The sequence below is a fragment of the Physeter macrocephalus genome, chromosome 11 (assembly GCF_002837175.3).
Source record: "Physeter macrocephalus isolate SW-GA chromosome 11, ASM283717v5, whole genome shotgun sequence".
Lineage (NCBI taxonomy): Eukaryota > Metazoa > Chordata > Mammalia > Artiodactyla > Physeteridae > Physeter > Physeter macrocephalus.
The window spans coordinates 66,691,234-66,703,348 of NC_041224.1; the positions used below are offsets into that span (position 1 = coordinate 66,691,234).

Below are 12,115 nucleotides of genomic sequence, written 5' to 3' on the forward strand. Positions count from 1 at the left end.
TTTATTTAACTGTTAACTTTTTGAGTCCTTAACTATCTTGCTAAAATAATTTTTAATAGTTGAGCTTCATCATAAGGCTATCTAGTAATTTAATCAGTCCGTTGTGAATACATTTACAATTTTTCTCTGTTATATTCTATTATAAACACAGTGATGAAGATCCTTGTAGTTAATTTTTTGCAAATATCCAAAATTTATTTAAGCTGAATTCTTGAAAGTGGCAGTACTAGGTCAAAGCGTATATAATGTATGTTTCTAAGGTTCTTGATACATATTGTAAAACCGCTCTCCTGAAAGGTACCAATGTGCCCTGCTGCCCACTGTGTTTACATTTTTTTAATCCATTAGGCTTTTTTGTTGTAAAATGTTTAGCTCCCTGTACTTCTTCTGGGGCCTGGGGAGAGATAGCAGGTGGGGAGCTCAGCTTTGGGGTTTTACCACACGCAAGGAGCTTCTCTAAGAGCTTTGTAGGAATTATGCCATTTACTTCTAATTTTTAATTGATTAATTAATTTATTTTTGGCTGCGTTGGGTCTTTTGTTGCTGTGTGCAGGCTTTCTCTAGTTGCAGCAAGCGGGGGCTACTCTTAGTTGCAGTGCACGGGCTTCTCATTGCGGTCGTTTCTCTTGCTGCACAGCACAGCCTCTAGGCGCGCAGGCTTCAGTAGTTGTGGCATGCAGGTTCAGTAGTTGTGGTACACGAGCTTGGTTGCTCCGCGGCATGTGGGATCTTCCTGGGCCAGGTATTGAACGGATTTTTAACCACTGTGCCACCAGGGAAGTCCCTCTCTATAATTTTTAATGTCAGTACTATTATTACCCACCCCCTCCTTTTTTTCACTTTTTAAAAACTGTGGTATATATATATATATATATATATATATAAAATTTGTCATTTTAACCATTTTAAGTGTACAATTCAGTGGTATCAATTATATTCACAATGTTGTGCAATCACCACCACTATTTCCAAATTTTTTTCATTGCCCCAAATAGAAACTCTGGACCCATTAAACAATAATTTTGCATTCTTTCCTCCCACCCTCTATTACCATATATTTGTGACAAGGAAAAAGGAGGCACAGAGAGGCTAAGTAAAATAATCAATGTTACACAGCTAGTTAGGCACAGAAGCCCCAATCCAGACCTGGCAGTCTGGCTTTAGCCTCCTTCTGAATCACTTGTCTTGCAGTTTTATTTTTTATTCTTTTTGGTTGCCCTGTGCGGCATGCGGGATCTTAGTTCCCCAACCAGGGAATGAACCTGTGCCCCCTGCATTGGGAGCATAGAGTCTTAACCACTGGACCACCAGGGAAGTCCCCCATTTTTTTTTTAATTAAAAAAAAAAAAAGAAAAGGGTCTTCCCTGGTGGCGCAGTGGTTAAGAGTCCGCCTGCCGATGCAGGGGATACAGGTTCGTGCCCCGGTCCGGGAGGATCCCACATGCCGCGGGGCGGCTGAGCCTGTGAGCCGTGGCTGCTGAGCCTGCGCGTCCGGAGCCTGTGCCCCGCAATGGGAGACGGAGCCTGTGCCCCGCAACGGGAGAGGCCACAACAGTGTGAGGCCCGCGTACCACAAAAAAAAAATTTTTTTTGGCCACGCCACGCGGCATGTGGGATCTTAGTTCCCTGACCAGGGATCAAACCCGCACCCCCTGAATTGGAAGCGCAGAGTCTTAACCACTGGACCGTCAGGGATGTCCCCAATTTTTTTTTTTTTTTAAGCCCAAAGTTTCTGGTTACAGGTTCTGGTTAAGTCATTTCTTTCTCATTTTCCCCCAAAGGAGAAAAGGAATAGCTTTTCTGAAGAATCTTGAATTTTACTCCTAAGTTCCTAAACCCAGTTTCCTTCAAGCGAACTTTGAAGTTGTATCTGCTTGGGTGATACGGGCAGGATTCAACTACACCAAAGGGACCAGTTTACCCGTCTTGCCCTGTGGGGCCTGGTGAGAGCTGGAGGGCCGCAGGGGGTTCCTGCTTTCTAGAGCCACCAAAGTCTCCCCCGATGAGATCCCTAATCCTGGGAGCCCTGAGGACACTCCTCAAATGGGCAAAGATTATGCCCAGCCACCAGAGCTGATGAATGGGATTCTCTCTCCTTCCTCTCCTAAAGGAATGGCACTGAAAAAAACATGGTCTTTGGAGTTGCATGAGCCTGGACTTGAACCACAGTCTTGGACAAGTTCTTGTCCCAAATCTGTTTGCCAAACTGAAAAGGTGTGAATAACACCTACCCGTCAGGGTTGTTGGGAAGAGCAAATGGCAGCCTAGCACAGGCAGGGCCTCAATGAATGTTAGCCAAGGCTTGGCAGCTCAGTGCCTGCTCCTTGTTCAGACCTTTACACAGCACCCTGTTGGGGACCAACAACGTTGGCTAGTGCTGCTGCTTCTCTGCTGGCTTGGAAACTCAGATTCAGGGACTCTCTCTAAATCCTGATGTATCCCTTGGGCTGGCTGTGACAATGCTCACATGACTCTTAAAGGAGCATTCCAGCTCCACCACTTCTTGGCTATACAATCTGGGGCAGTTTGATCCATCTCTGCCTCTGTTCCCTCATTTGAAAAGTAGAGAATTGGGTTCCCCACGTCATTGGATTGTTGGATTAAATGGATTAAGATATGTAATGCATTTAGTGCCTGACATACAGTAGAAGCATTTGCTAGTACTGTCATCCCCAGTGTCACCTTCCCTTGTTTCTTCACCAAATGCTGCCTTACACCTGGGGAAATGGAGAAGGCACACATAAAAGCAATCCATTGCTCTTGGCATTCTATTATTCTCCTTGTAAAAGTCTTGGGTAAATGAGGTAGTCTCCCTACTCTCCTTCCAGTGAGGGGGGGTGGATTAGAGCAGATCCTCTTGCTTCACATTCCTCCACTGTCATCAGGCTAGGCTCCCTGACTCCCAACCCATCCTTTGCTTCTTTCAGTAAAACCCATTCCAATTAGGGAATTAGAATTAATCTCTGTCTAAATTAAAGGCTGGGCAGGGAGCCATGGCAGGCTGTGATGGGCAGAGGCTGTGCAGGTGCTGCTCCGGGAAGGCAGCCCTGGGGCCTCCTGAGGGCTCCACTCACAAGAAGTTTCCAGGAACCTCCTGGGCCACTTCTAACCGCTAGATGGCCAAGCTACAGGGTGATTATTTCCTTAGGCAAGCAAACACTTCAGCCCTCTAATATGGTATTTCCTGGGGCTGGAATATCAACAGGAAGTCCTGTGGGGAAGAGCTCTGCCAAAACACTCATTCTGAGGAAGGGATTGGTAAACTGACAAATTTGCCCAGCCCTGTACAACATTCTGCAACCTCCACACGCAGGCTCTGCTGCAGGCTTCCCCCACAGGCAGATCGCTGCTGTCTCTAGTCTTCTTCTCTGGATTCCTGAGCCAGGGAGACTTATAGATGTGACCCTATGTGAGAAACCCAGACAGAAATTTGCACTTAAAAAGCAGTTAGGCCATTTATTGGCATTAGGAGAGCATTCCTTTAAACAAGAGAAGGTATAGAGTTCAAGATGAGAAAATTCTAGTGATCTGTTTCAAAACAAAGTGACTATACTTAATACCACTGAACTGTACACTTAAAAATAGTTAAGATATAAAATTTAATGCTTTTTACCATAATAAAAAAAATAGCAACCAATTGAAATGTACCTTAAATGTAAAATATAGCCTGGATTTCAAAGACTTAGTACAAAAAAAGAATGTAAAATTAATATTTTTTATATTGTTTATTTATTTATTGCACTTAAAAAGCAGTTAGGCCATTTGTTGGCATTAGGAGAGCATTCCTTTAAATAAGAGAAAGGACTCTGAACACTAAAATCTCATCCATTTTATGAAAACTTGAGACCAAACCCTCCAACATCTGTACACAGCTTAATCACGAACAAACGCAAGAATTCGAGTTAAGTATAAATTAAACTAAACTGTCCTGCTACAAAGAAATGAAAGGAAAGCTGAGGGCGGGGGTAGACCCCCCCCCAAAAGTCATTGCTTTCACACTACAATGTTTCAGGTACAAGAATGTAACAATTCCCCAGGGCAGCGCAAAACCGCTTCCCATTGTCTCTTAAGGCAGTCATTTAATTACCAATTGTCCAAAGGCTAAGAAAATTTTGTGGAAAAAGGGCGTACCCTTTGGCTCTGTGAGGGCCTGTAGCTGAGGAGCCAAGTTCTTGGCTGACACACTCTTGGGGGAGGACGCCTTCATAGAATCTCAGGCATCAGGTCTCAGCTTCCCCATCAATAAAATGCAGTCCTGGCGAGGGAAGACCCTCTAGGCTTCCAGATCGAAGTCATCACGCTCCTCATTGTACTCCAGCACGTGCCGCTTGATCTTGGACGAGTCAACCCAGGTGACGAAGTCCTCCATGCTGCGCGTGACAAGGAAGGCGGGGTCGGTGACCACGTCGGGGCCCACGCGCACGTGACCCTGCTCCACGAATGCCACGGCGGCCTGGAGGTGCTGCGCCATGCGCAGCTTAAGTAGCACGGTGGGCAGGCGGCGGCGGCAGAAGGACGAGGCCGTGACGAAATCGCAGAGCTCCAGCGACCCGCGCGTGGGGATTAGGCCGAGAGCATACAGTTTGTCCAGCAGCGCGGCCGAGGAGCGCACGCGAAACGGGTCGCGCTCTGGCAGGTCCCGCAGGCGCCGCGCCAGCTCGCGCACAGCACGGCTCAGCTGGTTGTAGCGCGTGTAGTCCTCGCGCCGTTGCAGCCGATAACGCCGCAACACGCGCAGCTCGTGCAAGTTGTGATCGGTGACCTCCCAGTTCAGGAAGTCCACCTGCTTCAGCAGCTTCTGCTCGTGGAACTTAAGCTTCCGCACCATGACGGCGGCTTGGAAGCTGCAGGACCCGAGACTCAGCGTGCGTTCCGGCGTCCGCGCGACTTCCCCCTCAGCACTGCTAGACCGGTCCTGGGGACCCTGGGCCAATAAAAGAAAGGCTCAGTGCCACGCCCTCTGTTTCCACTGGTCAGGGTGGGGCCACGCCCCGCGTCCGTATCTCGCGATTCTTCTCTTCTTCGCGTTCTCTGAGAGAGGCGGGGAAAAAGTGCTAGAAGACACCGGGGACGAGAGGGGAGGCCCCAAAGACGAGTCTGCGCGGTTTTAAGTTGCCTAGAATTAATCACCTAGTGCCGTAATTATTTCCTCTCATTTAGATTTCTGCCATTCAGGGCCTCTCTGAAAGTAGCTTAAGAGGCCAGTTACATGAAAGGGGGGTGACTGTCGCGCTAGTTTGGTTGAATTTACTGTGCTGACCGTGGGGCGGGGGAGTGGTCCCACCTCGTGGCGGGCTTCCCCTAGCCGGCCGGGGCTGATCGGGTAATGCCCACCGCCCACTAGCGCCAGGTCCATTAGCAGGCGGGCGGAACGGTTTCTCCCTGCCAAGAGGGGCTAGGCGCCACCGAACCTATGAAATACCGATTCCCAGGCTGCTTCCTACACCCACAGAATCGGGATCTACACCGGAGTCACCTGGAAATCTGTATTGTTAACAAGAATGCCAGGTGATTCATAAAACCCAGTAAGTTTGAAAAGCTTGGGTAGTACAAGTGCTGACCCTTTAATCCGGGCTCAAACGAATTAGCTTGACAGGGTGCATTTCTGGTATTTAGTGAAACTAAATTAGTTTGTTTTTAGTTATTTAGTATTTAGTTAACAAACTTAACACTTTTTCTGCTAGTTATATCTGTTTTAGCTTAGTGTAGCGCTACAGGACTTCTTTATTTGCCCAAGTCTTTGACGCCACCTAGCTTCTTCGCCTATCATTTTATTTTTGTACGCTTCTCATTGTTTTTTTAAAATATAATATTTGATATATGGAAAATACTATATGTAACATATGTAAGATACAAAGTATAATGAATACTTATGGACCCAAGAGCCAGTTTAAGAAAGCATCACCAGGACCACTTCATCTACATATTCCAGCCACTCCCCCAGTGAGAGGTAAAGGTATCTACTCTCCTGAATTTAGTGTTTATTTTTACCTTTTATTTAAAAAGAAAAAATTTTTTTAATTTAAAAAAATTTAAAAAGGAAAATACTTTTATCATTGTAAATGCATCCCTAAATACTGAGAACCTTCTTACTCAAAGTGTAGTCCATGGATCAGCAGAGAGCTGTTGGAAATGCAGAATTTCAGGCCCCATTTCTGACCTACGGAATCAGAATCTGCATTTAACCAGATCCCCAGGTAATTTGTATGCACACTGACATTTGAGAAGTGTTGCTTAGAAGATGTCGCATCATGTGGAATTTTTTATCTGTAGCTGCAGGTTTTTTTTTTAACTGTTGCATTATATTCCATTGTTTGTTTCTATCTAATTTATTAATCCATCTCCTGTTGGATTTTTTTGGAGGGAATATTTTTAGCAGTGCTACTATTAAAATTCTTGTAGGTTTCCTGTTGCACATATGTAGTAGCTTCTGTTGAAGAGTATACATCTTGAAGTTGAATTGCTCAGTTGTAAAGTATGCATGTAAAGTATGCATGAACATGTAAAGTGCATGTTGAGCTTTACTAGATATTGCCAAATTGTTTTCCAAAGGGGCTGTACCAATTTATATTCCTTTGACAGTGCATGGGAGTTCCCTTTGCTCCTCATTCTTGACAACACTTGGTTGTTAGATTTTTAAAATATTTGCCAATCTGATGAGTGTGTGATGGTATTTAACTGTGATTTTAATTTGCATTTCCTGATGAATAAAGGTTTCATATGTTTCCTCCTCTATGGAATGCCTCTGTGTCTTTTGTGTACTTTTCTATTGGATTATGGGGTAAGTAGAATAATGGCCCCCCAAAGATGTTCACCCAGAACCTGTGAATGTTACCTTACATGAAAAAAGGGATTTTGCAGATGTGATTAAATTAAGGATCTTGAGACCATGACATTATCCTGGATTAACTGGGTGAGTCTCATGTAATCACAAGTGTCCTTATAAGTGAAAAAGGGAGGCAGAAGAGTCAGGGAGATGTGATGATACATACAGAAGTCTGAGGTGTGATTGCTGGCTTTGAAGATGAATGGGAGCCATGAGCAAAGGAGTGTGGGCAACCTCTAGAAGTTGGAAGAGGCAAAGAAATGGAATTTTACTTAGAGCCTCCAGAAGGAACACAGCCCTTGCTGACACCTTGATTTGAGCCCAGTGAAATCCAGTTTGGATTTCTGGTCTCCAATACTGTAAGATAATAAATTTGTGTTGTTTTAAGCCACTAAGTTTGTGGAAATTTGTTACAGCTGCAGTAGGAAACATACAGATTGTTTGCTTTTTTCTAATTGATTTGAAGGTGTACTTTGTATGTTCTGGATATTAATCCTTAATCAGTTATCTATGGTGCAAATACCTTTTCCCGGTTTGCACTTTATCCCCACCCTCATATTCCCCCAGCCTCACTCCCTTCTATCTTCAGCCCTTGCTCAATGTGTCTGCAGGAGGACTCTTGGTTAACTTCCTTCTCCCCAGACAATAAACATAATAAATAAGTAAACTATATATGTTAGCAGGTGATAAGTGTCATGAAACAAAACTGAGCAGGATATAGGAGAGCTTGGGATGAGGATGGGCTATAATTTTAAACAGGGCATGTCAAGGTAGGTCTTACTGAGAAGGTGATATTTCATAGGGGGTTAGCCATGTGGATATCTAGGGGAAGAACATTTTAGGAAGAGGAAACAGTGAGTGCAAATGCCTTAAGACAGGAATGTGCCTGGCATATCAGAAGAAGAATAACGAAGCCATCTTGGTTGGAGCAGAGTGTGCTAGGGGGTGAGGAAAGGGGGCTCAGATAACAGAGGCTCCATAGGCTCTTTTAAGGACTTTGGTTTTTAGGTTAAGTGAGATGAGGACACTGAAGGGTCTTGAGCCGAGAATTGACATCTAACATGTTTTAAAAGGATCACTCTGACTGCTGTGTTGAGAATAGACATATTCTCAGGAGGCAGGGCTGGAAACATAGAGACCATTAGGAAGCTGTTGTGGTGGTGCATGCAAGAAAGGTGGTAGCTGGGACCAGGAAAGCAGTTTTGAGATGCCAATGAGAGAGGAGTCCCAGAATAAGGAGAGGGTCAAAGGATGGCTCCAGTTTTGGACCTAAGCAAGTGGAAGGAAGTACTCATCACCTGAGATGGGGAAGGCTGCCAAATAGGACAGATTTGGGGGGCAAGATTAGAAGTTCAATTTTGGACATGTTGGGTTGGAGATGTCTATTAGACATTCAAAGGGAGATGTCAAGGAGAAAGATATGTGAGTCTGGTATTTTATTTTATTTTTTTTTTTATTTTTGGCCAAACCTCGCGGCATGCAGGATCTTAGTTCCCCGACTGGGCACTGAACCCGTGCCCCCTGCAATGGAAGTGCGGAGTCCTAACCACTGGACCACCAGGGAATTCCCTGAGTCTGGTATTTTAGAGAAAGGCCTGGACTGGTGATTTAAAATTTGGGGTATTATTGGCAGAAAGATGGTGTTGGATGCCACGAGCCTGGGTGAGATCGTCAAAGAAGTGAATATAGAGAGAAAAAGACAAGAGGACCCCTCAACTAGTAGTCACTCTAGTGTTAGAATTATTGGAGAGGGGCTGCCCTGGTGGCGCAGTGGTTAAGAATCCGCCTGCCAATGCAGGGGACAGGGGTTCGAGCCCTGGTCTGGGAAGATTCCACATGCCGTGGGATGTGCGCCACAACTACTGAGCTGCGCTCTAGAGCCCGTGAGCCACAACTACTGAAGCCCGCGTGCCTAGAGCCCATGCTCCGCAACAAGAGAAGCCACCGCAATGAGAAGTCCGTGCACTGCAACGAAGAGTAGCCCCCAGCTCGCTGCAATTAGAGAAAGCCTGCGTGCAGCAATGAAGACCCAAAAAGCATCCAATAAATAAATCTGAAAAAAACCGTGAGCCACAACTACTGAAGCCCGCGTGCCTAGAGCCCATGCTCCGCAACAAGAGAAGCCACCGCAATGAGAAGTCCGTGCACTGCAACGAAGAGTAGCCCCCAGCTCGCTGCAATTAGAGAAAGCCTGCGTGCAGCAACGAAGACCCAAAAAGCATCCAATAAATAAATCTGAAAAAAAAAAAAACAACAGAATTATTGGAGAGAAGCGGATGAGCCAGTGTAGTAGAAGGGAAACCGGGAAAGTATGGTCTCCCCAGTGCAAGTGAAGACAGTGTATCCAGGGGGAAGTAGTGATCAACCTGGTCAAACGCTACTGAGAGGCTAAGAGGAGGGCTGAGAATAACCATTAGGTCACTGATGACTTTGATAAGCATAGTTTCAGTGGAGTGTGAGGGTGAAAGAATGGCTAGAGGGGTTTAAGAAGAGAAAGGGAGGAAAGATGTTGAAGGCAGCTAGTAGAGATGGCTATTTTGAGGAATTTGCTGCAAAGGTGAGCACAGAAATGGGGAAATAGCTGGTGGGGAAAGTGGAGTTGAGAATCTGTTCTAAAGATGTGGGTTGACTCTTCCCTCAATACCTACATCTTGTTGGTTGCCATTCCAGTCTGTTCTACCCCCATAGAATCTCAAATTTACTTCTCCCCAGCCCATTACCCCTGCCCTACCTCAGGCCCTCATCATCTCTTGTCTGCATCACTATAGTAATAGTCCAGTGTGTCCACCACGCTGCCACCAGTGGAGTCAGCCTGGAAACCACTGGCCACATTTCTCCCTTGCTGATTCCTTTCCTAAAGGAGGAAAGCTGGCTATCTGGATGGGGGAATGGATGCTGTTTCCTGTGCCCAAATCAGGGTCCCACCAGGAAAGAGAGAACACACTCCAATTAGAGTAATGTGAGGAGAATTTAATAAAGGGACTTTTTCCAAAGTAATAGGCAGGGTGTAGGGAACCACAAAGGTTAGTGCAGTTGCCTAAGATTAGTAACTGCAGGCCCTGTTACCCAGAGGTTTGAAGAGGGTTGGAAATAGAAGATACAGGTTCTGGAAATCTGTGTGAAGCTGCAGAATGAGTTTCCCCCAAGAACCTGGAAATAAGGTGGCCACTGTGAGATAGAAACCACCCTCCCTCTGCCCCTGAACAGATATGAGAGTAAATCCAAGGTGTAAATGTGCATAAATATGTGACTGAAGCATTTGGAAAGCAACTAAAGACCATCAGGGTGGTGGCTGGGGGCCCCTCAGTGGGGTGGGGCTACACTAGGCCCCTAGCTGGGTGAGCAGAGATCCCATCAATTGTATTAAGTGAGCTAATAAAGGTAAAATGTTTACAGGAGTCTAGCACTCAGCAAGCACTAAGGAAGTAGCTGCTACTCTTAAATCCAGCTTGCAGAGAGGCTCTGCGAACAGAAGATCAAAGAAAAGGGGTGCCCCCAAAGCAGCTGGGGAAACATATTCAGGCTCTGGTCCTGGAGATCCTAGGCTGAACTGAGTCCTTAGAATCAAGACTGCACCTATGGCAGGGGATAAGATCTCAAGGCTTCTTGGCTGAGAGACTTATACCATCCTTTCTTCCCCTCCTGGGGTTTCCAGGTTCACTGGGCTAAACTTCTGGTAACTGGGCTTCCTAAGAAGCAGCCCAAACTGCCTTGATCTATTGATACAAATATTCGGGTCTGCCTGACAGTTGAATTTCTCTGTGTAAGTTAACACCTGGGTTTCTGGAGTTTGGACATAAGCCTGTATCCTGGCCAAATGCCAGCTCTGCATAGGGAACTGGATCTACTCACTGCACCAGTGAAATTGGTTTTTGGAGCCAGAGGCCTGCAAATTACACCCCTCAAAATAGCCTAAGGTGCCCACCTTTACAGTACACCTTGTGCCAGTTAATCTGCAACAAGTGGGAGGAATGAGAATGAGGGGGAAGGAAGTTCTAGTTAGAGCAGTAGACAAGGCTCCAGGGCATAGCCAGGAAGGGGAGTAGGGCCCAAAGCCTTTGCTTCACCTTAGGTACCTCCTCCTCCAGAAAGCCTTCCTTGATCCTTGCTCAACCCAGGCTGGAATAGGTGCCCTCCCAGTCACATTTCATGGCACTGGTCTCACCGTGCAGGGAACATCTCTTTACTTGTCCTGACACATCTGAGCTTCTGGTAGGTAAGGACAATGCCTTATTCGTCTTTGTAGACCAAGGGGCCTGGCACAGAATACTCAGTTAATGTTTCCTTGAGTGCAAGATTGAATGAATGAGAGACAGAATGAATGAATGAAGGACAAGAGGGTGGACTTGTCATTTGACAAGAGGGTGTCAAACTCTCCGACTGCCTTGTTGTACTGTAATCTCCAGTGCCCAGCACAGTGCCTGGCAGAATCAATGCCCAGGGTCAAGTCCCCTTTACCTCTTCCCGGAACCCTACCCTGGCCACTCCTCTCTCCTGGGTGCTGCTGGCAAAGACAGGACATCCAGTCTCCACCGGCCGCCGCACGAATCAACATGGAACCCGATCGTGCCCGGTCTTGTTCCCGTCGCTACAGATGTAGGGTTTTGTCTTCCCCCGCCCCGAAGGAAGTCGCCCAGGACAGGGCTGCTCCTGGCCTTGTCTGGCTAGGGTACTAGAACCCGCAGCAGCCCGTATCCAAACTATCCAAACCTTCTCAGGCTTCTTCCGTGAGGGCGCCGCTGGCTCTGGGGCCCCCTCCAGAGAGCAATCCCCGGGCGGCGCCACGGCCCCGTCCCCCCCGGAGCTGGGGTGGGGGGCAGGGGAACGAGAGGGGGGCGTCTGCGGGTCTCCACGCACTTCCTCAACCTTCTCTCCGGGGTCCCGGCTCTGGCGCCCTCCTTGTAGCACCGCACTTCACAAACTTTAGGAGTTTGCCTCACTTGCGTCGCGGAAAAGGCAGGAGGGTGACGGAGCCCGGGAGGCGAGGCGGCGGCCGCAGAGCTCCGTCGCGTGGCGCTTAAGCCCCTCGGGGTGAGAGGTGTCTCCCAGCCAGGGAGGACGGGCTGGCCCTATTCCCCGACCGTCTCCTTTCTCTCTCGCATCCAGATCTCGGCGCAAGTGAGTGTGGGCGAGTGCCAGAAGGAAAAGCGAGGAGTAGGCGGGAGCCCCGGCTCCTGCGCCCCAGGCCAGTGGGAGGGCGGAGCCGGTCAGTCCGCAGCCAGCCAGGACGCACGGAAGTGCTGTGGAGTTCGCCCAATTCCCCAGCCTGCTTTTCCTTCTCCCTCCCTC

At 47.3% G+C, this 12,115-nt stretch overlaps 2 protein-coding genes across 2 annotated transcripts in view; both read right to left on the minus strand.

The window, feature by feature from the left end:
* Positions 1 to 4,220, minus strand: part of SNUPN (snurportin 1) — a 47,748-nt gene extending 43,528 nt beyond the window's left edge. The window contains exon 1 of the mRNA XM_028495075.2: positions 4,132 to 4,220. Coding sequence (XP_028350876.1) covers positions 4,132 to 4,207 — 76 coding nt within the window. The 5' untranslated portion in view covers positions 4,208 to 4,220. The remainder of the gene's footprint in view (positions 1 to 4,131) is intronic.
* IMP3 (IMP U3 small nucleolar ribonucleoprotein 3) lies at positions 3,752 to 6,265 on the minus strand. The gene has a single exon (XM_028495077.2). The coding sequence runs from the start codon at positions 4,826 to 4,828 to the stop codon at positions 4,274 to 4,276; it is 555 nt and encodes a 184-aa protein (XP_028350878.1). The 5' UTR covers positions 4,829 to 6,265; the 3' UTR covers positions 3,752 to 4,273.
* Between the last annotated feature and the right edge of the window lie 5,850 nt (positions 6,266 to 12,115).

Bases quoted from the DNA above. Each gene is read 5' to 3' on its own strand.
- IMP3 (XM_028495077.2), bottom strand. From the start codon at position 4,828: ATGGTGCGGAAGCTTAAGTTCCACGAGCAGAAGCTGCTGAAGCAGGTG.